Here is a 24,836-nt window from a genome sequence, read left to right on the forward strand (position 1 = left end):
GCGGCTGGGATGGAAAGGGTTAAACAGATCAGATGGGGGGGAAAAAAAAATAAAAAAGACCAAAAACCCCACAAAATAAACCCAACGACAAACCCAGTGCAATAATCCAGACGAACAAATCCATCTCATATATACGTTAAGACACTGCCGAGCGCTTAACCTGCCAGATGCACGGGATGGATAAAGCTTAAGCCGGGATTAAGGGGGCTCCCCAAGGCGGGACAGTGGCTGGCAGTGGGGGGGGGGGGTGGAAGCACCGCAAAAACAACCCCCGGCCTGGCCAGAGTGGGAAGGTGGCAAGGCCACCGAAAAATCGTTTCGCGGCACCGGAAAACGCTTCCTGGGACCCTGTGCCCTGACAAACCCCTCCTGCACAGCGGCGTCTTTCCCACTTCATTAAAACAGTTTTAGATCAACAGGGATGAGCTTCTGGTTGGGTTTTTTTTGGGGGGGTGATTATCTTTTTTTAAGGCACGGGGGTTCTTCACAAGGAGCTGCGAGCCCCGTGGGGTTTCCACACGCTGCCCACAATCCCTCTGCACCCGGCTGGAGCCATTTTAGGTCAGCGCCTAAATCCTGTCAGGGAAGGGATCTTGCCCCTGTACTCAGTGAGGCCGCACCTCGATGAGTGGGTTCAGTTTTGGGCCCCTCACTACAAAAAGGCCATTGAATGACTCGAGTGTGTCCAGAGAAGGGCAACGGAGCTGGTGCAGGGTCTGGAGCACAGGTCTGATGGGGAGCGGCTGAGGGAACTGGGGGGGTTTAGTGTGGAGAAGAGGAGGCTGAGGGGAGACCTCATGGCCCTCTCCAACTCCCTGAAAGGAGGGTGCAGAGAGGGGGGATGAGTCTCCTGAGCCAAGGAACCAGCACCAGGACAAGAGGGAATGGCCTCAAGCTGCACCAGGGCAGGGTTAGACTGGCTCTTAGGAAGTATTTCTTTGCAGAAGGGGTTGTTGGGCGTTGGAATGGGCTGCCCAGGGCAGGGGGGGAGTCCCCATCCCTGGAGGGGTTGAAGAGTCGGGTTGACCCAGTGCTGAGGGATCTGGTGGAGTTGGGAACGGTCAGTGCTGGGTTAACGGTTGGACTGGAGGATCTTCAAGATCCCTTCCAACCGAGATGATTCTGTGATTCTGTGATAGGACCTGGGGCGCCAACACACAACAGGCCGCTGTGTCGCCTGTGAGGACGGCGGCGGCCCCACGCGTGCTCCGTTCCCCACACCCGGTGGCTGTCCCGTGAGGGCAGGGCGGGCCGCGGGAGCTGTGTGGGGACGGCGGCTGCTGGGGTGTCCCCACCGCTCGTGGGGCGCTCACGGTCACCGCCTTGCGCGCGCGCCCCACGCACGCACGCGGCGCGCACACGCCCCGGTGCCCACGCCCCCTCCCCGCCCATCACCGCCCCCGTCGCCTCCCCATTGGCCGGTGCACCGGCCGGAGGGGGCGGGGCGTCGCTGCGGAGCGCAGCGGCGGGTTGGCTGGGCGGGGGGTAAGGGGGCGGGGCGCCCGCCCGCCGTCGCGCTGCCATTGGCGGCGGGCGCCTTTGTGTGCCGGCGGAGCGGGCGGCAGCCACTCGCCGCCGCCGCGTCGGAGGGGCCGGCGGGACCGGACCGGGCCGGGCCGCGCCGCGCCGCGACCGCGCCACAAAAGGCCGCAGCATGGTCCTGGTGCACGTCGGCTACCTGGTGCTGCCCGTCTTCGGCTCCGTGCGCAACAGAGGTACCGCGGGGGGCCGCGGGTTCGCGTCCCGGGGCGGGAGTGTGGGTGTTGTGGGCGGGCGGGGGGCCGCGGCTGCCCGGCGGGCTCGGACCGGGCTCTCCGGGTCCGCCGGCAGGAGGAAGGGGGGCTGCTCCCACACCCCCCCCTCCTGCACCCCCTCCCCAGCCCTCCCCGCTCTCTCAGCCTGCGGTCAGGCGGTGGGGGCGAGCCCGCCTCGCTCCGCGGGCGCGCAGGGCTCCGCGCCCCCCTCAGCTCCCCTCTTTCCCCCGGGCTCCCCGCAGTGCCCGTTGTGGGGTGTGTGTCCCCCCCATTCCCGCCTCCCCGGGGCCTCCCCGGCGCCCGCCGCTTGCCCCGCTCCCGCCTGCACTTCCAGTCTGTGCTTCGGTAGATCCATTTTCCTTCTTTTATTTCTTAAATTTTATTTTATTTTTTAATTTGACCCCCCACCCACCCACTCCCCCCCTCCCTCCCTCCCCGTCTCGCCGTGTAGCGTAGCCACCAGGCCATTTCAGCGTAGCTGTAGACGATAACAGCCATTTTTGTACCTTCATCCTGTTTAGCTGAGTACATTGCACTGTAAATTCCTGTTAAGTGGATTCATTTTGCTGTGGTCGTTGGGCGCAGAGTGTCCTGGGGGGCTTGGGGGGAGGGCAAACGCCCCTAAATTGCAGCCGAAACCCCGCCCTCCCCCCTAAAAAAAAAAAAATAAATCATGGGGGGGGGAAATCCGTCAAGGAAACGCGATCAGCCTTAGTTCCAAAACTCAAATTGGAAAAGAGTTGGGGGAGCGAGATCTGTGATCAAACGGGGGCAAAACTACCCCCCAAAAGCTGCTGGCGAGAGGCTCCCGCAAAGGGCAGCAGCCCCCCGGTCCCCGTCGGCGGTGACACGGCCAGCTGTCCCCCGTGGGCCCTCGCCCACCCTGCCAGCCCCACGCTCCATCCCGCCGGCCCCACCAGCCACAAGTGTCCCGTTCCATTAGCGCGCCTCCGACCTGGGGAACACACCTTCCTCCCACCCCCCATTAAAATTTGCTTGCGAAGAGGGACGACTGGCAAAATGCTTTTCCATTAAACAGGGATAACATTTTTTTCTGCTGTGCTAAATTACTTCCTGTTCTTATTTTGTGGGTAATTTTCTGTATCGAATATCCTTTGGTTGTGTATCTTCACCTTTTTCTTGTACTAAAACTAAAGCATGGTCTGTATTTTTTTACATTACCTAGTTTCTGATGTAAATCTCTCTGTAGAGACATACCCTGCTGAAATGTAATGTGCTGTAGCCTATACATCTGCTCAGTGTACGCTGCTTTTGTTCTGTTGCCCTTCCATAGCATGGTGGGCCTTGCCTTTTTGTATTGTGTGCATGATGACATTGTTACACACGATTCCACTAATACTAATATACGATCTCTCAATAAAGAAACTAGTTTTCCTATATTAACCTAGTGTGCTTTTTCTATTGCTGTTTTCCCATTTATTGTCGTATCCTGCTGTTTAGATTTTTTCCTTGCTTTCCCCCATCGTGAGGTTTGAGTGGATTTTTTTCCCGTAGTGCAGATATGGGGGCTTTTCAATACATTTTTTTTTTCTCCTATCCCATATCTACCCTCAGCATTAGTCTGTGTGTACATACTCCCTAGATGCACAGTCCCTATTACCGTTGTGCTGATGCAGAATTTTGTTTTACTGCAGAATAGCCAAAAAAAAAAAAAGGTGTATAAATCCAAGCCCTCATTATTAATAATAAAAAAAAAAATAGATATTTGGTGGAAGGGTCTGCTGCTTATTTCATTCTAGTTACAACATTACACATTCCTTACCAGACTGATAGCAAAACGAGAGGGACGACCTCTGAATGGATGGGGGGAATTATTTTTTTTTTAAACTCTGATTAAGAAGAGATAAATGAACCTGGAAGAAAAAAAAAATCCCTTTAATCTATTAGCTGTATATTTAAACATTTACATATATGCGAGTGCCCTGCCCACCATCTGCTAGGCGAGAAGTTGCTGTGCCTCGGTCCCGCAGCGACTGGCATGCTATAAATATCTTCACTAGACCCCTGCAAGGCAGGGCTCATAAAACCGTCCCAGCTGCTAATGTTGTAACTACATTTTCCTGCTTGAAGCCTCCAGGCCCACCATCTTCTAAATAACTCCATTTGGTCAAAAGAGCAAACTATGGGGTTGGGAGAAAGTCACCAGGAACCTTAAGGTATCGGAAGCAGGGAGGGATGGGCAACCAAATTGTGGTCAGTGAGTGATTTTGCTGCAGCTGCAAAGCGATAATAAATACTGGTCACCTCTCCTTGTTCCTGCGCCAGGCCTCCTTTCCCAGGTCTGCAAAATGGTCCTGTAAAACCTCCCGATTTTGGCTTGGATGCCACCAGAAACTGAGGGAAGTCAGGGCTCCCGAAAGCAGGAGACGGGGCTGGGGTTGGGGGGTGGTGGGGGGGAGCATCTTCTCTTAATTGCATTTCCACAGAAGGGAGGAAGACACAGGATTGGTTATTTGTCTTTAATCAGAGGAAGACAAATTCAGCAGGTCGGTGGTTCCCACTGCTAAAATTTCAAGAGGAGCCGCTAGCAAACAAAACAAAAAGCAAGTGGCTCCAGCAACCCGCCCTGCCTTACCCCAGCATTCCTCGAAGAGATGCATCATTTTGCAAGGCCGTGCCTTTCCACCTCCCTCCTAGCTTTATCCTGAGTTTGGTTCTTTTTTTTTTTTTTTTTGAAAAAAAACCCCATTTATTTATGATTTCCTTCTCCATATTTCCTTTTCCGTGTATCTTGATGACTGTTTGGCCATCCTGTCCCCCCCTGTATGAGCACAAGCGGGTTGCCCCCCTGCTCCCCCCTGGATGTAGTGTATGCTGTGGCCCTTTGTTCTCGCTCCATCCTCGCCCCGGGCCAGCGCTGAGCTCCGTGCGTGACACATGTCCCCATACGCATCCCGAGGAGGGAGGCTGTGCTTCTCGCTTGCATGAAGGGAGACATGCATGCCTGTTGGGGCTGATCATTTTCCAATGTGATATTTTTTTTTTCTCTTTATTTATTATTTTTTTTAAATTCAACACACCCTTCCTCCCCCCACATGAGACAATGAGATTCGGGTTATGGCGTGGAAAAAAAATGAATCCCCCTCCCCTACCCCACCCCAAAACCCCGACATGGATAAACCCAGTCCTCTCGGAAACATACCTCATGCTACAGACACCTGCCGGCAGCTGCCCCTTTGTTTGGAGTGGCGGATTCACTGCAGCGAGCACAATAACCCCCCAGATCTTCTTCTGCAAATTAGCGCTAATACAGAGCAAAACTGTTTGGTCAATATACTCTGAGGATACCTTGGTAATCTAATAACACAGAAAGCTGATGGGTTGATGGCAACTGGTACTAAGCAATTTATCATCCGCATCATATTTTGACCTGTCTTGTTAGAAACACATTCTTACAAGAGGAAACATTTCCCCCTCCTCTACCTCCCAGCCTTATTAGTCAGTAACCACCAGGCTTTCATAAGCTCATCATCCATCAGATGCATCCACAATTTAATGACTTAATTCCTTTGACACTCCAAGTCCTGAAAAGCCACCTGGTACAAAGAAAATAATCTTTTTTTATTTTAGCATCGCGGGCTGAGGAAATCCAAGATGAGTCACGTGCTGGTGGTGCTGCTGTGGGTGTGGAGGCACATGCAGTGATTTCTGTAAAGCCTATACATCTCTCCAACACCAACCTGTATTCCTGGGCTGCTTTAAATAACTTATTTCAATAACAGGGAGACGGATAATCCCGAACACGGACAAAACAGGCTCTGAGATTTATTTGTATAAGGGTTGTGTAAAGGTCTTATACACCTCCGTGTGCATTTAATGATGACAAATGGGAGCTGATCTGGTCTGTCTCTCACATGGGGTTTGGGGTGGTGTCACAATTTCCATCGTTTTTAAGGAAAAGATAAACAAGTAGCGGTCACATTTTGCTCATGTTGGGAATTATCAGCAAAGTCTAATGCAAACTGATCTGGATTTACTTTGCTGTGTGCGGATCTGGCCCGGTGGAAGTGTGTTATTTAAGAACCGGTGAGTTGGTGCCCGAGCGAGAAAGCGAATGCAGCTGCGAAACTGGGGAGGGGTTTGAGGGGTGTTTGCCACAAAATCCAGGACCTACTCTGGTTGGGGGGGGACACAAGGCGGTGGGGCCACGGTGGGGACACAGTCCCAGACAGAGTGTGGGGTGACAAACAGGGGGGCGAGATCCGTAGGCGCCAGGATGCTGCCATAACTGCCGCTGGCCTCGGTCCTTTGCCGAGTCACCGGTCTCGTGCTGAGTCCTCCTCCGTGAACGTCCTGGAAGGATTGTCCTAGAGTAAGTCTGAGCTTCCTTTTTTGTTGTTGTTTTAAACCCCGCTCGTAATCTGGGGAGCACCTCCTTAACTACAAGGGGAGGATGGAGCACTGCTGGGGCAGGCATGGGAGCCCCATCCTCCCAAAGCTGTAGGAGAAACCCCCCAAGTGCCACGGGGAGCACGTGTGCCATCCAAGACCAGCTCAACCCTCTCCACCGACCAGACGGAGGATGGTCACAACCTCGAGATGCAGGGGTGGAAAGAGAGGGGAGGATGCCTCTTTCGGGGGCTCTGTGGGTCACAACACTGGGTAGTGAGGGCACAGGCATCCCCTCGATCCCATTTACATGGTTTAAACCCAAATGCTGTGCTGGGGCTGCCTCGTGTCAAAACTGGAAGGCCCTTACCTCTAGAGGTGTTCGAGAGGGGACACGTGCTGCAGCAGGTCAGCAGAGAAAAGCCTTTCCTGCCCTTGGGAGCACTCGTTTTGGGAAGCATTAAATAACTATGCCAGAAGTTCAAGGGGAGACTTTGCAAAAGGTCTTCTCCTACATCTAGATCATCTTCAGTATCCATAACCTCCAAGACCAGAGTTCGTTTGGCGATTGGGAGAGGTGATGGCACCGTCAGATGTCGTGACTCTTGGGCATCTCACGGTATTTGGATGTTTCTACATAAACCTGCAGCTTCTGGAGTCAGGCGATAGCACAAAGCTTTTCCATTAAAGGGTAGTATATAAAGTAGAGCTTCAAATTGCTACTTATGGCAAACCTGGTGCTCAAAACTCAGGAGTCAACTACAACACTTGGGAGGTTTTTCAGCTGATGCAGTGGTTTGGGAAGCAGAAGGGCGATGTGGGGCCAGAGCAGGGACCTGCAGGTGGGCAGTGACAGGGGGGCTAAGTAAGACCCAGTGGGGAAAATGAGAGTTTTCTCCCTTTTTGGGTTCAATGTGGGAAGATGGAGCGGGTTGGTCTGCAGTTGGGGTTGGCAGAGGGGTTCTGGTTTCCCGAGCGGCTCCACGCAGGACCCCATGGGAGATCCCCCAGTTAAATCCTTGTGTGGTCTTGTCTTCCTCCTAAACCTTCTTAGGAAGAAAATCAGGTCTTTTGGGAATGGCTGAATTCTCCCTCTAATATAAAAAAGCCCCCAATCACTTTTCAGCCAGAGTGATAGATCCTGGTGGTGGCAGGGAACGGGTTTCTGCGCAGGAGAGCTCAGGTGGGCAGAGCTTGGCCAGGACAAAGGGAAAGCAAACCCATGTCTCCTCCATGCCTCCCCATCACCTTTGCTTAACCCTTTCTGCTCCTCCTCTGCTCAGTTTTGCAGTCTCCCAGGACCTTTTGTCACCTATTTTCCTGCCTGCTGGTCCTTTACATTTTCCAGCCCCAGCTGGGCTGGTTGGCACGTGCTGTCGTGGATCCCTCTTGGTAAGTGTCCTTAACCACTGTTGTTTTCTCTCCCTCCCTTTAAAGGCTGCAAAATGTGCCTGCAGGAAAGTTGCATGTGTATGGCTTGTAACTCTGTAACGAACATTATCGCTTTGGTTTGAGTGACTAAGCCCAGCAGCGTCAGGAGCAAAGCAAGTGCTGGAAGCAGTGAAGATGCAGGTTATAGGGAGAGGCAATAAGGGGCAGCTTGGGACCCTTCAAAGTGAGGACCTGCCTGTGGGGAGATGTTTGGATGAGGGTTTCGGTAGCTCGGAGAAGGACCTGAATGCCTCTTGTCTGTCGTGCTGCATCCGCTTAGACAGACCCACCGGTCGTTGCTGTTTCAATGGGGGCCTGAAGTGATGCCGTGGAGCTGTTACTGTGGGTTACTCCTCCATCTCCTTCCCCAAATGGTCCAAGGAGCAGCCATTTCCCTAAACGAGGAGAAAGCCAGGCCATGGGTACCTTCTGGAACTTCTTTGAAGGGACCTTGAGCAGGACTCTGGCAGAATTGGACAGCCCACCAAGCCACATGTCTGGGCACCCAACACTGACACTGAGTTAGGAGCTGCTCTGAAAAACTGCTCTTGTCGTTTTCTTCAGGCTTGGGAGGGTCTCTAAAAGACATTCAGAACATGGTCCCTTGGTCATCCGTCATGCTGCAGCTGCTTCCAACATTGGGCTCCTCTAGTGAGGGGTGAGGTTGGGAAACGTCCCCATAGCAAATGTGCCCTCCCCAGCGGGTGCTTCGTGTTGTGTCTCTGGGCTTTCTCATTTCTCCTTGTGGCACCTGACTCTTCCTTCAGTCATGCTGCTAGCTCAAGGTACTGATATTTCCAAAGGGATCTTGGTCTTTTCGGAAGCTGGGTGCGTGAGGAGGCATCACTCATGAGCACTTGCCCAACCAACCTGTTTCCATGATATGTCTGCTTGAAAACGGGGCATCTACAGACAAAAAAAGCTTTCTCCTCTTTTTTTTTTTTGACGGTAGAGGAGGTGCCTGTTGTCATGCAGCCCTGCAGCATTGGACAGGATCTCATTTGTGTGTGCTCCTTGGGGCAGTGGAGGATGTTTGGTCTGGTCCATTCAAGGCTGATCATCATCAGCTGGTGGGAGCTGAGACTTAGACTCTCCTGTGAGCTCCAAACCTGAGTGAGGAGCAGCTGTAGTCAGAAATGAGCTGTGGGTTCATGGTGAAGCTGCCTGGATGTGAGATTGGGCACCGAGCTGGAAAGGTCTGAAATTGTTTATGCCCGCATAAATCCAAAGGAAGTCCTCAACTTTTGAAAGAGTTGCTTGGAATTTATACTGGGATGAGTAAGATGAGAATCTAGTTTGAGGTGATTTGGTTTGTTTCTGGGTTGTGGGGTTTTTTTTAAATGTAATGGGCAGCAAACTGACCACAGTCTAAAGGTATTTTGTTTGCATGAGGGTTTGGTGATGCAGTTATCTTTGCAAGACTATCAGTGTGTTTTCAGCCGTGGCATGGCATTTGCTGGCAAACTTGACCAGGAGCTCTTTAAATCTCAGGCAGTGTCTGAAGGTGATGGGGTTGCTAATGCTTCAGGAGAGATGTCCGTCAAGCCTGGCAGCTTCCACAACCTCCAGGCAGAAAATACCACATCTCTAATTTGCCTGTCAGGAAAGGAGCTGTAAATCTCATGCAGATTACCGCGCTTCTTGTTGTGGTTTGCTAAATACACATTTCTTTTTCTTGTAGCCTGGCCTTTAATATTAATATCTTTAATTTCATTTATAAATTCACTTATCAGCTTTCATTAGTCATCCCGTTAATGATCCAAGGCAAGAAATTTGTCATTTGACGTCAAAAAGCAGATTAAGGGACTTCTAGAGCCTTGGGAAACGGCTTCATGCTGCACCGGAATTATAGTGGTTGGCATATGAGGCTAATACTATGTATAATTTGCATCTGCTGCTCAGGGGATGAGTGATTATTTTATATATTTAGCAGAAAACAAGAGCATTTCTTAATCATGAATGGTGTTACATTTCCTGCAAACTCTGCAGTATTATGAATCATTGGGCTATAAACATCTTGTTGCCGGCGTGCCTGGATTCACATTACCACGGTGGTAAGCCCTGGAGGGTCAGATCCTGACAGCTTGCCTCCTCCTTGGGGGGTTTTACTGCACAAGTGGCTAATTGAAATTAAGAAGTTCCCTCAACACTAGGAGGTGGAAGGGACTGGGAGTGGATTAAGCTGTGCTTGGCCGAAATTGAGCGTCTTTGGTCCCTGCTCACCCTGATGGGAGGTGACCATGTTGGTAGGGTTTGGAGATGGGTGTCTAAAGCGTGAAAATGAGGAAAAAGCTCACAATATTTGCTCAAACTATCTAGAAAAGAGCAGGGTTGGACTGAAACCAGATGAGAAGTAGCATCCCCAGGCACTGGTCCATTCAGGTCTGTCATGATGAGGCTTTATAGATGTTAGGAGCAAGCAGCGTGTTGGAAGAAGCCTTATCTTGTCCAGCCGTTATTTGCGATATCCCACAAATCTCTGGGGACTGAGATAAGGAACGAGGAGGCTTTCTGTGCAGAGATAGCATGACATGAGTGGGCTTGGGGTTACAAGGCTTTTTTTTTTTTTGTAGTAGTGAATGTCTCAGTTGCATGCAACCCTTTAAAAAAGGGTCCCCTCCTGTGCTGGCCACCTACAAAGCCCATTGGCAGCCCCAAACTCCCACCGCAAATTGCTCCTCTGGGCAGAGCCTCCTTCGAGACTGATGGGCTGCAGGCAGCTATCCATGATGCTAAACAGAGAAAATTTTCTTTCTTGTGTACCAAAAGCACTTACTGAGCTGGTTTTGCTTAGCCCTTGTGGGCCTGAGTGGGAAACTTCTGTATGAACCTGTAGTGGGTTGACCTCGGCTGGACACCAGGTGCCCACCAAACCGCTCTATCACTCCCCTCCTCAGCAAGACAGCGAGGGAGGAAATAAGATGGAGAAAAACTTGTGGATCAAGATAAAGGCAGTTTAACACAGAAAAAGCAAAGGCCGCATGCAGAAGCAAAGGAAAACAAAAGGTTTATTCTCTACTTTGCATCAGCAGATGATGTCCATCCACTTCTTGGGAAGTAGGACTTTGGCATGTGTAGCAGTTGCTCCAGAAGACAAATGTCGTAATAATCAATGCACCCTTGTCCTTTCTCTGAGGTTTAATTGCTGAGCAGATGTCATATGGTGTGGAATATCCCTTTGGTCAGCCTGGGTCAGCTGTCCTGGCTGTGTCCTCTCCCAGGATCTTGCCCACCCCTGGCCTACTGTCCTTTGGAGGGGGGGTGATGGGGAAAGGGTGTTGGAGAGACAACCTTGATGCTGTGAAAGCACTGCTCAGCAGTAGCCAAAACACTGGTGTATTATCAACGCTTTTCTGCTACCAATACAAAGCACAGCACTATGAGGGCTGCTGTGGGGAAAATCAACTCCCATCTCAGCCTGACCCAACACAAAACCTGAAATAATGGTTTTATTGTGTGTCAAGTGCAGTTCTGGGACAGCCTGGAGGTGGCAACAAACCCATCTGGGGGCTGCAGGCTGACTACACTGTCTCACATTTTGATCACCGGTACGTGAATCTGTCCTGGGTGGGAAACGACAGCGTGGGTGAATCCAGGTGGGCATGAGGCAGCAGGAGGTTGGGGGATGTGTGGAGCTGGAGCCCTTCAACCTCCCAGCTCCAAGGGCTGAAGGGTGACCCACAGCCCAGGGAGTGAAAAGGACCTGGGGGTGCTGGTTGACAGCCAGCTGAATATGAGCCAGCAGTGTGCCCAGGTGGCCAAGAACATCCTGGCTTGTGTCAGAACTAGTGTGTCCAGCAGGACTAGGGAAGGCATCATCCCCCTGTACTCAGCACTGGTGAGGCTGCCCCTTGATGAGTGGGTTCAGTTTTGGGCCCCTCACTCCAAAAAGGCCATTGAATGACTCGAGCGTGTCCAGAGAAGGGCAACGGAGCTGGTGCAGGGTCTGGAGCACAGGTGTGATGGGGAGCGGCTGAGGGAACTGGGGGGGTTTAGTCTGGAGAAGAGGAGGCTGAGGGGAGACCTCATGGCCCTCTACAACTCCCTGAAAGGAGGGTGCAGAGAGGTTGGTGTCGGTCTTTTCTCCCGGGTAAAAAGCAATAGGACAAGAGGGAAATGGCCTTGAGTTGCACCAGGGAAAGTTTAGATTGGATATTAGGAAAAATTTCTTCACCAAAAGGGTTGTCAAGCGTTGGAATAGGCTGCCCAGGGCAGTGGTTGAGTCACCATCCCTGGAAGGGATATAAAAGACACGTATATGTGGCGCCTGGGGACATGGTTTAGTGGTGGACTTGGCAGTGCTGGGTTAACAGTTGGACTTGATGATCTTAAAGGTCTTTTCCAACCTACATGATTCTGATTCCATACCTTTCTGCTCTTATTAAAACAGCAGCAAAACCCATTTTCCATCCTTAACCTTGCCCAGCTCTCTGCCTGACTCCTTCCTGAGTTAAATTAACCAGTGGTGGCCGGACTCTTGTGTCTGAAGTTGTTCCTTAAGGCCATGAGCTGAAAATTCGGTGTTGCACGGGAATTGGGCCCTGGGGCAAGGGGTGTTGTGTCCCAGCAGCAGCGGGGGTGTGCATGGGTGAGCGATGGGTTGTGGAGCAGCAGCTCAGCTGATGGCACTTCTATTGACCTGAGTTGCTGGAGACTAAAGCTATGTGAAAACAGAGATATCTGCTTTTGATTATGATGATTGTTTTCCGGTTCGCTGGCTGAAAATTTATTTTCCTGCTTTTATATTGTCTTTGAGTTTTTCAGCAAAATGAGAAAGGGGGAGAAAAAGGCTTTTAAATGGTTCATTTGCAGTGAGATGAAATAGGCCACTACCCCAGAAGTAAAATGCTATCTTGTGGCAGAAAAACAGCATCAACTGGATGCAGGGAACAAAACCAATTCATCATAATCTTTCAGTTGGGTTTTTCATACAGAAACGTTTCACCTAGACGTAATTTTTTTCATATCCAAGATACAGATTCTGTGTTTTGTACTCACTTGGAAAGCATGCAATAATCAGGAATAGACTGTCCCAGTCCTCTGTGTTCTTGTCCCGTGAAACCATGTTGTGACTTTAGTGTGTGTTGAAATTTGACTTACTTAATCAACAGAAAGTGCCTTAATGCCTGAGATGAATCTTGGAGAGGCAAAGGCTGTTCCTGGTGCAGGACGTTGCAAAAAACGTAGTTGGGCCCTTACAGTTTGAGGAGGGTGGTGTCAGCCCCTGCTTCTCCTTCCTTCTCACCTCTATTGGTAACAAGGGTGGGTTTCCAGGCTTGTGAGGACCAGAGGTGGTTTCCAAAATGAAAATGAGAGCTGAGGTCTGGAATGGGATGTGCAACCATTGCTTTGCTCCACACTGGACTCATCCACCTGAGTTACTTCAGCCTGCAGAAACAAACAGCACCTTCTCCATGGCCTTGTTTGATTTGAGTAGAAAAATCCATCTGGCATCTGTGATTACAAACTTGCTGGTGGAAATCCTGGGTGTTTTGCCAAAGCAGACCATAGAAGCACCCTGGAAATAAGGACGTATCATCTTGCCCTGGGACATCTGCCAGGAGAGTCTGGTATTGCCAGATTCAGATGGCATGTGATGCCATCCAGGTGCTTCTTCTACAGGGTGCAGAGGTGTCCTGGAGAAAGAAAATATTACCAGGAGGTAGTTACAAGCTTAGAGAAATAAGACATGGACCAAGGGGAAGGGAGGCAAGGTAAATCTCCTGTCCCTTGGACAGAAAGCAGTCCCTCCTTGAAAGGAGTTGGGGTGCTGTTAGGGAAGCCAAAGTATGTTTGTTTGGTGTCCAGTGTGACTCTGTTCTTCCTGGAACAATCAATTTTGAGCCCCATTAACAGAATCAAGGGTCAGACCTTGACAACATCCAGGAAGCTCATAGCAGTTTCTGAGATATGTTACACTGGCTCGTGGATTCATCCAGACCATGTGGGACCAACTGTGCTGAACCTCTGTCCAAGGATTCCTTATCTGCAGCCCTGCATCTCTCACTGGACTTTTTTCTATTGGAAACTAAGCAACGAGTGGAGATCTTTTCAGCCTGGGCTGACCTCAGTGCTGGCAGACCCAGGCTTAGACCCATCCTCTGGCTCTCTGCAGAGACATGGCATTTGCTGTTCTTCAGCAAATGCATTACGAGGCTGGTTGTATGCCAGATGAGAAGTTCTCCTGGTCAGAACTGCTGTTGGGATTCACTTGATTGCTTCACCTTTACCTCTCTTTCCCCACCATGTTTTTATATATCTGTCACCTTTTTCCCCGTGGATGGTTTTTTTGAATTGCTTGCATTCATTCCTCAGGCACCAAAGTCTTCCTCAGGGCTGGTGCTGTCTCTGGGGCTCAAAGCTGCTGGAAACCCTTGAGATGCTCAAGCACACTGCTGTGGTGTGTGTTGGTGGAGGGGAGGGTAAGGCACTGCTCTCCATGGGAGAGTGTGTCCAGAAGGTAGAGGACCTCCTTGAGGACTCTGTATGGGCTGAAGGGATGAGGAGGCTGAGGAACAAGTGCTGTCCTCTGGCTGCTGCATCGGGAGATGGCTGTGGCTGATGCTGTGATACATGGGGTTGGGAATGCAGTGATGGGGAGGTGTATCTCATAACCAGAGTACTAGCTTTAAAGCATGGTCACTCTGGTCATTTGGCTGGGGTAAAGGAGCATCATGGTGGAGTGCCGAGTGGGCTCTAGGTACACATCCCTCAACCAGCTTCACTTCTGGAAAATATTGCTTTTAGAGTGGGGGGTGGTTTTGATGGATGCTTTGCCAAAAATACCTGTGCAAAAGTGCTGCTGCTTTTTCATCACATTGAACAGGGAGCGCTGGTGCCTCTCCCCCACCTCCTGATCTTCGTGCACTGGCACAACGGGTCACAGCTTTCTGACCCCACAGTGGGAATGGGGAGGCAGCAAGGGTGCTTTACCCAACACCCAGCAATTCAAATGGGAAACAGGGGGATGGACATTCTTTTCAGAAACCCAATTGACAGCATCCCTGGGGGGGAGGTGACATCCAGGCCAGTGCGAGAGCCAAAGGGCATCAAAGAGGTGCTGGGACCCTCCTGCAAGCCAGGGCTGAGCAGGCAGATGGTGCAGCAGGGGGAGGGATGTACCAGGGCGCCCAACAACTAACCCTGCTTGGAGCTGCCACCTCTGCAGAGGACTTTGGGGAGTCCTCTTTGAATGCAGCCTGTTGGAGGTAAGTTTAACAGAGCGGGTGGGTGTGCGGAGTTGGCACCCTGCCCCCTGAGCCGAAATCCTCCTCACCAACCCATGAATAGACCCAGTTCCTGCTTGCTTTCCTTTTTTTTTTTTTCAGCATAAAGAACAAGCCCATTTCTAGTGATGCCGTGACGCATGCACTTTCACATCACGCCAGAGAGCTGGAGCTTTGAGAAAGCCAACAAACATAATGAGACTTTGTGATTTTTAAAAAAAAATAGAAAAAAGGGATAAAAGCCCAGAACACAACAGTAACATGAAAATGCAAAGTGTTTGCCAAGGTTCAGACACCAAAAAGCCAGTGAAAACGTGCTTTGTTCTTATCGATGCCTGCTGTGAGAGGTCTGCTCTCCACGTCTCCTGGGGTTTGGGGTTGGCTGTGGTGCAGTCCTCAAGCTGTAGGAATTGTTTTCTCTGCGTGTCCATGTGCGTACCACCTTCCATGGTGCAAAAGGTGGCTTTCACCTCTAGTGTCCTGCTCTCTCCAAAGAGCAGGGCTTAAAATTCCTGGCAAATTTGCATCTGTGGGAGAGGTTTTAGCTGAGCTCTGGTGTGGAAGTGCGGTGGCTGATGGTGGAGGAGGGAGGGCAACACACAGCACAAGCCCGGGAGGTTCTCTGAGCAGCAAGTGATGGACTAGGAAGTCAAGGAAAAGCAGCAACACACAGAGAGAGATGCCACACCATGGGCTGGGGGTGCTGGTCAGCATGGCTTGGTAATGGTTAGGAGAACTGTGGGCCTCCACTGCACCCAAGCTGGGCAGGGGCTTGGGGTGGCTGTTGACTGGTTTCCACAGTATTGAGAGAAAAGGAGACCTTTGTCGAGGAAGCTGAGCTTCTCTGAAGGGCTGAGCACTTTGGTTGAACAAACCACCACTCGTCATCAAGAAAATGGGGTGTTCGGGAGTGTGACAACTCTGCCTGAACTGCAGCTGTAATACCAGGGCATCTCTGTGTTTAAAACGACAAGCAAATTAATGCTAGTGGGGCTTTACAGTGCTGTGCTGCCACCCCGAAACACAGAGAGCAGAAATCCATATACTCCCTGAGAGCAGAAGAGTAAATGACCTGAACCCAGGGATCCCAGGAGGAAGTTTGCCATCCATATAGCTTTTGTTGGTTCTCTAAAATATAAGAATGATCCCACTGTAAAATGACAGGAATCACAATTTTGCCCATCCAGCTTTCTGTGTGAGGGTATTCAGGGCTTGGAGACTGCCCACAGGCATCTCTCTGGGGCTAGATCTGCCAGATTTTGGACAACTTCTGAGCCAGCCAGCACCTCCTAATGGAGCCTGGTTTGATTTGCTTGGTCAAAATGCTCCTTCTGAACAGAGGAACAGGATTAGATGCTTTGTAGTCCATCTTTGTCAGCAGCACGAAAGAAATTTTAGAAATGCAGCGTGTGCCTCAGCTGATGTTCTAGAAGTGCCAGGCTTTAATTAACATCACTGAGAAGTTCAGATCCCAACTTTAATTCCTTTTTGTTTGTAACTGGGAGCTCTGAGGAGTCAACAGATTTTATGGCTTGAACAGATGTGGGGTTTTTTTAACCCAGAGCTGGGTTGAATCTGAAATACACTTTTGTAATTGCTGCTTTTCTCTCTTGATATCTGCCAGAACCACGATCCAACGGACATTACGTGGGTTAGTGTTATTCATGCTGTATTATTTCAACTCGGGCAGAAGTCTTCTCCTGGATTCAGCAGTTAGCACTGTGAAAAAACTTGTAATCTTTTTTCTGCTTTCTCTAAAGGTTCAGTTACACTGTGAACTGACAATATAAATGGAAAACCCACATCTAGGATTATTTTCATTCCAGTTTTCAGTGAAGTCTGCGCTCCTCATGATGCAAAAGTGCGAGGCACTGTACCACTCTCTGCATGTGTGTGCATCTACAAGCACACCCCTTGCAAGGGTAGAAGAGACTTTTCCATGTTGGTGGTGCAAAAAGACCATCTTCCCCTGGCTGATAGAGTTGCAGAATAATTCAGCTGGGAAGGGACCTCTGGAGGTCTCCAGTCTAAACTCCTGCTCAGGACAGGGCTACCTTCACAGTAACTGAGGGTCTCAGGGTCCTGCCCAGCTAAGTCTGGGATATATTCAGGGGTAGAGATGACAGCACCTCAGTGGTGCCTGCTCTCTGGTCAGCAGTCCCTGGGGGTACAGCCACTCCTAGGCCTGGATGGGCACTCAGATGGGGGTGCAGGGCAGGGGTGCAGATGTGCTCTCCCCTGCCGTAAAATTCAGAGTTGGACACTTCACTTCTGTTCTTCACTGAAGTCATCCCCTCCAAACAACGGGACTTTCCAGGGGCAGGGAGATCCAATTCCATGGCCACATCTGCACGGGGAAGATCCCAAACCACCATGGGTCAGCTGGAGCAGAACACCTGGAGCAGAAACCAGCTCTCCCCAAAGTGCTGGAGCTGCTCCTGATTACCCAAATGGCATGTGTGTGTCCAGGTGGGCAGTGGGCATAACATGCTGACCCCCGGCTCCACAGATCCCCGCTTGGACCCTATGGTCTTCCCTAAGGTTGAGTAAGTGCCTTTGGTCTCTCCCACCTTCATTTCCCCATCTGTACGATGCACCAGTGCCCATCTCTCAGGCCACTGGGCATAAAAGTCAGGGAGCAAGGAAAATGCAGATGATTCTGCTCCTTTGTAGGTAAAATTTCTGGGAAAATGTAAAGGTGGATGGGGAAGAGTGGATTTCTGGTTTTCATCTTCCTTTCTGAGGTCACTATTGAAGAAATGTGTTACAGAAGATGTCTGAAGAATTGCATTTAGCCATAATAACTTGGTTAGGAAATAGAAATGACACAGAAAGCCAACAAAGCTGAGATTTTTGGATGAAAAATAAAAACCTCAATTCTTTCTTAGTGTCATAGACATGTATTTTTATATATATATTTAAAGAATGTTTTTAACATTATTTGGTTTTAATCCACAGGGAGGCATTTTCCCAAGGTCACCCACTGCAGTAGTGGTACAAGTGACTCAGGCCCCGTGTCCTCTATGAAATCTGCTTAAAAATAGTGACCTGGGGGAACACCTGGCTGCTGACACTAACTGCACAACTTCCTTATTTAGCTGCTCTGATCAATAGGTTTGCTTTCCCCATGTAGCTGATAGATCTTGACTTTTTGAGTCCGACAGTGACTTTTTGCAATGCCAGCTGATACAGGACCATGGAGACTTGTGGTCACTTCTCAATAGCAGGGGATTTGTTGAAGTAAATCAGATCTGGAGTCACTGAGAGGGAATTAATGTGAAATGCCTTGATGTTAGTTTTACAGTCTCTTTAATAGGCATAACTACACTATTAAACTGATCCGCCTGTATTTAACTCTTATTTGTACTTGAGTGGAATAAACGTTTTCCTTTAGGAGGGATGAATTTACAGAGTAAAAGAGCTATTATAAACCTCCCAAATGCCTCAGCAATAACAATGTGACAGCTTACAGCCTGAAACACAGACTCCTTATGCTGTGGTAGTGCCTTGAAGTCCTATTTCATCCTCTTCCCCACCTCCTCTTCTCCCTCACCCCAATTACACTTTCAAAATGTCTCTGAAACAATGGTGTTGGGCACACAGTTGATTAGACCTTAGGTAGCCACACACAACTAAAATTGTCATCTAGCTTCAGCAGAGCAACTCCTGACTTCAGCCCAAGTCAGCTTCTTCTCCATGTTGTGTTACATGGTGGAGAACATTCCCACTTTGATATCTGATCGGGGCTTTGATAACTTAAGGCTCTATAAGAAGTTGCAGCTTGTGCTGATCTGGTATAGACATGAGCTGGCTGCGCCCTTGGATTTGGGTTAATGGTGCTAAAGAGTAGGAAAAGTGTTTTCTGATGTTTTTGTAGGTCCTCCTTTGCCCATGGGTGACAGTATCTATACCACTTTGTTGTAGAAGCAGGGAGAGAAACTGCAGGTGTGGTGGGCCACCAGCCATGGGACCATGCTGGAAGGGGTTGGGAAGGTCATGGGGTGGACACCTTCACTGCTCATTTCTCTGCTGTGAAATTGCCAGCTCCTCAAAGCTGCTTCCTGGTCAAGTGCAAAGCCAAGAAGGGGGGGATGTGGGTGTCCCAGTGTTGGTGGTTGTTGGGCGGTGAAAAGCAGACAGACACTAGCACCCAATAGATCTGACTGGGGGACTCATCCTGACCCAACATCCATGAGTCCAGCAACAGGGAGGATCATGTAGCATCTCTAAATCCTCCTTACACTCTTTGTGGCAGGCAGTGGGATGAAAAACCTTCAACCTTGCTCATAAAGTGAGGGTCAGAAATACATGGCTGGGGGTGAGGGCTGGAAACTGAGACAGAACAACCCTGCTGAAATCTATTTCTTGCTTTTGGGTTTTTTGAAGCATTTTTTGTGGATTTTTTTTTTTCTTTCCCCTCCTTGGCTCTATCTTTCAATTGCAGCTCGTGCAGATTTGTCACAGGTCAGGAAAACTTAAACCATGATTTGCGGAAGATGAATGGACTTTTAAAATCAATTTTGTGGTTCCTGGTGTCAGTGGGGTGCCAATCACTGTGTGCTGGTGCTGCCCGGTTCCTCTGCCGTTATCATTAGGAGGCATGGGCAGCATTCATTACAGGGAGGCTGAATCTCGCTGCCTGTTAATGGAATTGAGCTGCTTGACCTTAATGTGTGACTGGTACTTGATTTTGAAGTTTCTGTGGCCACCAGCGGGCTGTAATGGAAACAATACAGGCGCAGAAATGCAAAGTCTTATCCCCGAGAAGACAGCAAAATAGATTAAATTTAGTAATTAGTAAAAATTCTTGGGGCCTAGAGGTCACACAAAGAGCTAGAGAAAGTGTATTTTTTTCCGCTTCACAACTGCACAGGTTCCTGGTAGTCTCTCGTGTGTCATGGGGAGGAGTGTGGTGCAGTCTGTTTGCCCTGGACTGGTGGGAAATTTTGCGATGCTCCTGTCTTCACTCAGATGGGTTCATCTTCAGCCCCATAGCCATCACCATCATCCTCCTGGTGTCGATTGCTTCGCTGAGATGCACAGGCCCTGTACCCCCTGAGACTCTCATCCATGGGGTCTCTCCTGATGCACCCATTGCCCCATGGGGTCCCTCCTTGTAGGGGTGTTACCTGCAGTGATTGGGCTCCCTACGGTCTCCATCCAGCCTTGGGGATGATCCCCTGCTAAAAGTCCATGGGTGCTCAGAGTGGATGGGGTCACCCCTCATCCCCGGTGCTCAGGTGCTGTCATTGCTCCACTGGGAAGTGCAGACATCAGGTTGGTTTGATATGATAAACCTGGGGACTGGGGAGCTTGCACTGATTTGGGATGCTCCTTCGGTGAGCTTGTCCACTGTCGAGAACATCTGTGCAGCTGGGTCACAAGGTGGGCTGGACAGGAGCCGTTTTCCTCCCTTTCTGTGGGACTTTGGAGACTGTGGGAAGAAGCACAAACCTCTGTCTGTGGCTCAGGGCTTTGGGTTCTGCCTGGGACCCAGCACTGCCCAGCTCCTGCCCTGTGAGTGCCAAAGATAAAAGGTGCAAGTAGGTGTCTACGCTGGGACCATCAACCAGGTTTATTGCCCATTCCTCTCTCCCCATGAGCCTGACTTGCCCCTTGGTGCAGCAAGGCAGGCAGGTGAGGTACAGGCAGGGAGTTCCCAGCATGGGGCTCTTGTAGGAAAAAGTAAAATTGGAGAATGAGCCCACCATCCCAACTATTTGGCAGGGAAAAGCATGGTCCTGCCTCAGTTTAGAGCAGATGAAGACATCTCTCTGGAGCCAGGAGGAAGCTCTGGGCCAGCGCGGTGCCAGCTAAAAGATCAAATTTCAGTTTCCTAAATGCCTCCTGAGTGTCTAGGGCCATGGCATTGTAAAAGATGCTCTGTCATCCTTTGTGAAGGAAAGGTCTCCAGTCCTTAAGATGCGGAAGTGATATACATAGATGAAGCTGAGCTATTTTATGGTCTGTAAATCTGCTGCCCAATTCCCTGGGGCTGACCCAGTGCCCTCCAGGATGCGTCTTCCCACTCCTGGACATGAGTGTCCATGATTTGCAGGGCAGAAAACTGCCTGTTGCTGGAGAAAAATGGTGCATGTAAGGTAAAAAAAGGGGTATCTAGGTGCTATTGGTAGAAACTCAGTCCTCAGCTCTATTTTTATTCATCTTATTAGCAATGGTAACATATTAATTGGTGTGGGAGCCGGGTGATGTGGGTGGGGTGATATCTGTAAATGCCCTGCAAGCATGGGATGATGTGGGAGACCTTGGCTGGTCATAGGCAAAAAGGTGGCTTTGCTCCCCAAAGCATCACCAAGAGGCAGGGGGAATGGAACAGCACAGCAGCAACCTGCAGTTGTACAAACACCTTTTCATGGGAGATATGCAGAGGAGAGTGTCTGGCCCTGGGTCCACCACCCACCACTTCTGCTGCCCAGGCCAGCTCTGTCCTCTGCCCTGCAAAACAGGGTGCATTCACCGGCCCAATTCTCACTGCACTGGACAAACACTTTGCCATTCTCCCACCGTGCCATTCAAGTACAGAAACAGCTAATTTCAGTGTGCCATGATTCACCACGGCATGAAAAGTCTGCTTGAAGACGCTGCAGAGAAACTGAAATCAAACAAATTTCAGATGGTCTCACAAATGAAGCTGAAAGGTCATAACAATATCAAACAAGAGGTCGTGCGCGGAGCGGCAAGCCTCTGCTAAATATCAGCCAAAGATTAGTCCATCCTCTCCAAAAGGCCAAGAGCTATAAAGGCTCTGAGTTCCTTCTGCCACACGTCCAAACTCACAGCATCTAAAAATGGCACAAGCCCCCTGTGAAAGGGAGACACAACTTCAGGAACAGCAGATTCGAGGGAAAATGTCAGGCCGGTGAGGTGTCTGAAAATGAATTTGGGAAAATCTTAGATTTTTTTTAAAGCCGAAACGGTCTTGTAGATTGTGTGGCTAGCGTTAATTAATTTGGCATTTTGCCAAGCATCGCCATCACAGTTTAATCAGCACCTGTGAAACAATGTTGTCAGTCTGCCAGCCTTCCATCCTGGGTCCCAGGGATGGCAAGGGACATCTCTCTGTTAGATAGATCACCACATCCTGCGTTTGTTTGAAAATCTTGTCTTTTAAAGGCTTCATCTGACATAAAAGTTGTCAGTGCAGGAACTGTACTGGACAGGAATTTCATCTGGGAAAAGCAGATTCAAAGCATCAGTTTAACCGGGGGGTTAGACTGTTGTGGAAAGAGCTCAGTAAGGCTGCAGGCTTCCCCCCAAGGCCACCAACCTTCCCCTAACAGGATTGTGCTAATTAGCCGGTGAATTCCTTGGCTCTTGTGCTGACATGGATGACTGGTCTAAGTGGGTTCACTAATTCCGCCCCCAGTCCAATTTCTGGTGTCTGACACTGACTCTCCCACAACCTCCAGAGGTCCAGAACCAGGAGTTTGAGGAGCAGCTGTATCTCACACCCACTAAAAGCACTAAAAGCCCATATGAGACACCTTGCAAATAAGAAATAACCCATCGTCATGAGACAAATCTCAGCTCATATGCAGTGGGTAGTGACTGGTCCTGAAAACATATAAGTGGATGCACCAGTGAAGTTAAAAAGTGCCTGGTGTGCAGAAATCCCTGGGGACACCCACACCGTCCCTGCCACAGCATCACACCTTCCTCCCTCCGGGTGACAGCGCACGGACTCCAGATATTGCCACTATTTGTGTTTATGGGGCACTTAACCAGCCCTATAAAAAACAATTTACAGGTTATTGTGCACCCTCTAACCGAAAACCTCTTCTTTAATTTGCTGTCTCTGTTAAAAGCAGCCCCGGGAGCTGAATTCCCTCTGCATGCCAGTTTTGTTTCTCATGAAGCAAGATAAGGGTGGCAACCTGGTGCTGCTAATGGGTTTTTCCAAGGGGATTTGCTGGTCCAGCAGGGCTGAGGGCTGTGTAGCCTCCCCATATCAGCTGTGTTTGCTGGTTATGCTGAATGGCAGCAGGTAGATGTAATAAAAACAACATCCACGTGAGAGAGGAAGAATGTTTCTGTCTGAGCAGGCTCGGCAAAACCACTGTCAGGAATGGTAAAAATCATAATGGGAGGTCAGCTCAGGTCCTGGCTGGGGCCCTTTGTTCCTGCGTGCGATGGGAGGAGGCAGTTCTTTGGAAAAAAAAAAAAAAAGTAAAGGGAGATAAACTTGCCTGCCATTGCCTTGGTAACCCTCCCTTTGGGTGACTTACGGCCACCTGGTTTGGCTTGTCCCCTGCTGAGAAACATTTTCTCTCCCAGCAGCTCCCCCAGGTTCCCAGTGCTCTCCGTCCCATGAGGTGCCCATCATATCTCCAGCCAAGGGGTTGGTGCAGTGTGAGGACTCTGGACCAAGACCAGTTTCCCATCCTGAGAAGCTCAGTTTAGCTCTGCCTGAACTAGTTTGATGAAGAGCAGACTGCTAGAGGTTGTGTTTTGCTCGAAGGAGGGAGCAGACTTTGCTGCTGGGGTCCCTCTCCTCCTCCCCTGCATCCTCCTCAACTGCTCGAGCCCCTTGTTTCTCCCATGGCAGCTGGAGAAGCATGAGACCAGGGGCTGCAGGTTTGCATATGGGCCTCCCTCATCACCCAGCTTGGTTCATTCTGGATTTGTCGGTAGCTTCTGTGTCTTTAATCTTCATGTGGATTAATCTTCTGGCTCTGCAACAGTTTTTCTGTTTGAGGTGGCTGGGTTTGCTTCTTCAGATTCGTTTAATTACTGGCACTCAATCACCTTTAAATCTAAAAGAAAAAAAAACCCACAACATTAATTGACAGCAAGCACAGGGAGTGCAGACCCATCACTGCTGTCTTTCCTGCAGACAGGTTGAAGCCAGCATGCATGGATTTGTAACAGACACCCCTGGCACTGGCCTGACGTTAAGCAAATGCTTCTCAGCACTGGACCATGCCTGGTGTTTTCTCCAGAGACCCAGCTGTGGGAGCTGGGTTACCTCTTATGTGAATGAGTGGTGGGAAGACCTTGCTAGGGTTGGAGGTGGCTTTGGATGCAGTGTTGCAATTTATCCACAGAAAAATTCCTGCAAAGGCCTCATTGCAGCAGGTAAACGTTTCTTCCTTGGGTGCAGTTGCTATGCCATGTCAGAGTAGTCGCACCTGAGAGACTTCTTGCTGTGACATCTCCTACCTGCTTGTGGCTTGTGTTGCTCAAGGACATATGGCCCAAAGTGTACCTGTATATTTGACAGTTTTTCCTCCAATTCACCACTCCTTTACTCAGTGCGTCACCTGGATCCTGTGCAAATCCATACTATATGTGGGCTATCCCATTCCTCTTGGAGACTACACGCACACAGGGCTGACAGCAGGCTGGGACCTTCTGGGACAAGGGGTGGGCTCTGCAGTGTGGGCCACCTGCCTTGCTTCCAGCCAGCAAATTCCCCATACCTCTCTTGCAAGTAATTCTTCACTGGGTCTGCTGGGATCTGGGGAGGCTGAGACATGGGACAAGCACGTGGGGAGGCTCTGTGCATGCTGTTGGGTTGCCAGCCCAGCATTGAGATGGAGAACTTGGTGGGAGGCCATTTTGGGGGAAAATTTCCAACCCTGTAGGATTGCCTTCAATCTTTTCTCCCAGCAAATGGGGACATGGCTCGGAGGGAATGACAGGTGGATCCACACACCATGGAAAGGCCATTTTCCTAAAGTAACATCAGCAGAGTCCTCTTTGGGCTGTGCTGCATGACCCTGACCCAACATCAGCCCAGCTCCCCATACCAGTGCAACACTCCCATACCTGACAGCCGCCCACTGCCTGCTGCAAAAAATCCCGCCCTGCAGATGACAAAGCATTTGGATAACAGCACCAGCTGGACAGTAGCCCAGAGTCCCACTGGGGACCCTCCGACGTCTGGAGTTGACTGTATGAGTAAAATCACTGCTATTTCTCTCTGCTCCAGCTGAGGTGGACTTTTGAAGGGCAGCCAAGCCCTCAGGCTGGGGGTTTGGGGTGTCTCCTTGGCTTTTGGCCACTAGAAAGTAGCTGGCCTCAGTAGAGAAAAGTCTGAGTTTGGGGTAAATAT

General features: G+C 50.1%; 1 protein-coding gene across 1 annotated transcript in view; it reads left to right on the forward strand.

The window, feature by feature from the left end:
- The first annotated feature begins 1,612 nt into the window (after positions 1-1,612).
- ARK2C (arkadia (RNF111) C-terminal like ring finger ubiquitin ligase 2C) overlaps positions 1,613-24,836 on the forward strand; it is a 52,576-nt gene continuing 29,352 nt past the window's right edge. Inside the window, exon 1 of the mRNA XM_074856587.1 lies at positions 1,613-1,715. Within this exon, the coding sequence (XP_074712688.1) occupies positions 1,655-1,715 (61 nt within the window). The 5' untranslated portion in view covers positions 1,613-1,654. The remainder of the gene's footprint in view (positions 1,716-24,836) is intronic.

The sequence above is a fragment of the Strix uralensis genome, chromosome Z (genome assembly GCF_047716275.1).
Source record: "Strix uralensis isolate ZFMK-TIS-50842 chromosome Z, bStrUra1, whole genome shotgun sequence".
Classification (NCBI taxonomy): Eukaryota; Metazoa; Chordata; class Aves; order Strigiformes; family Strigidae; genus Strix; species Strix uralensis.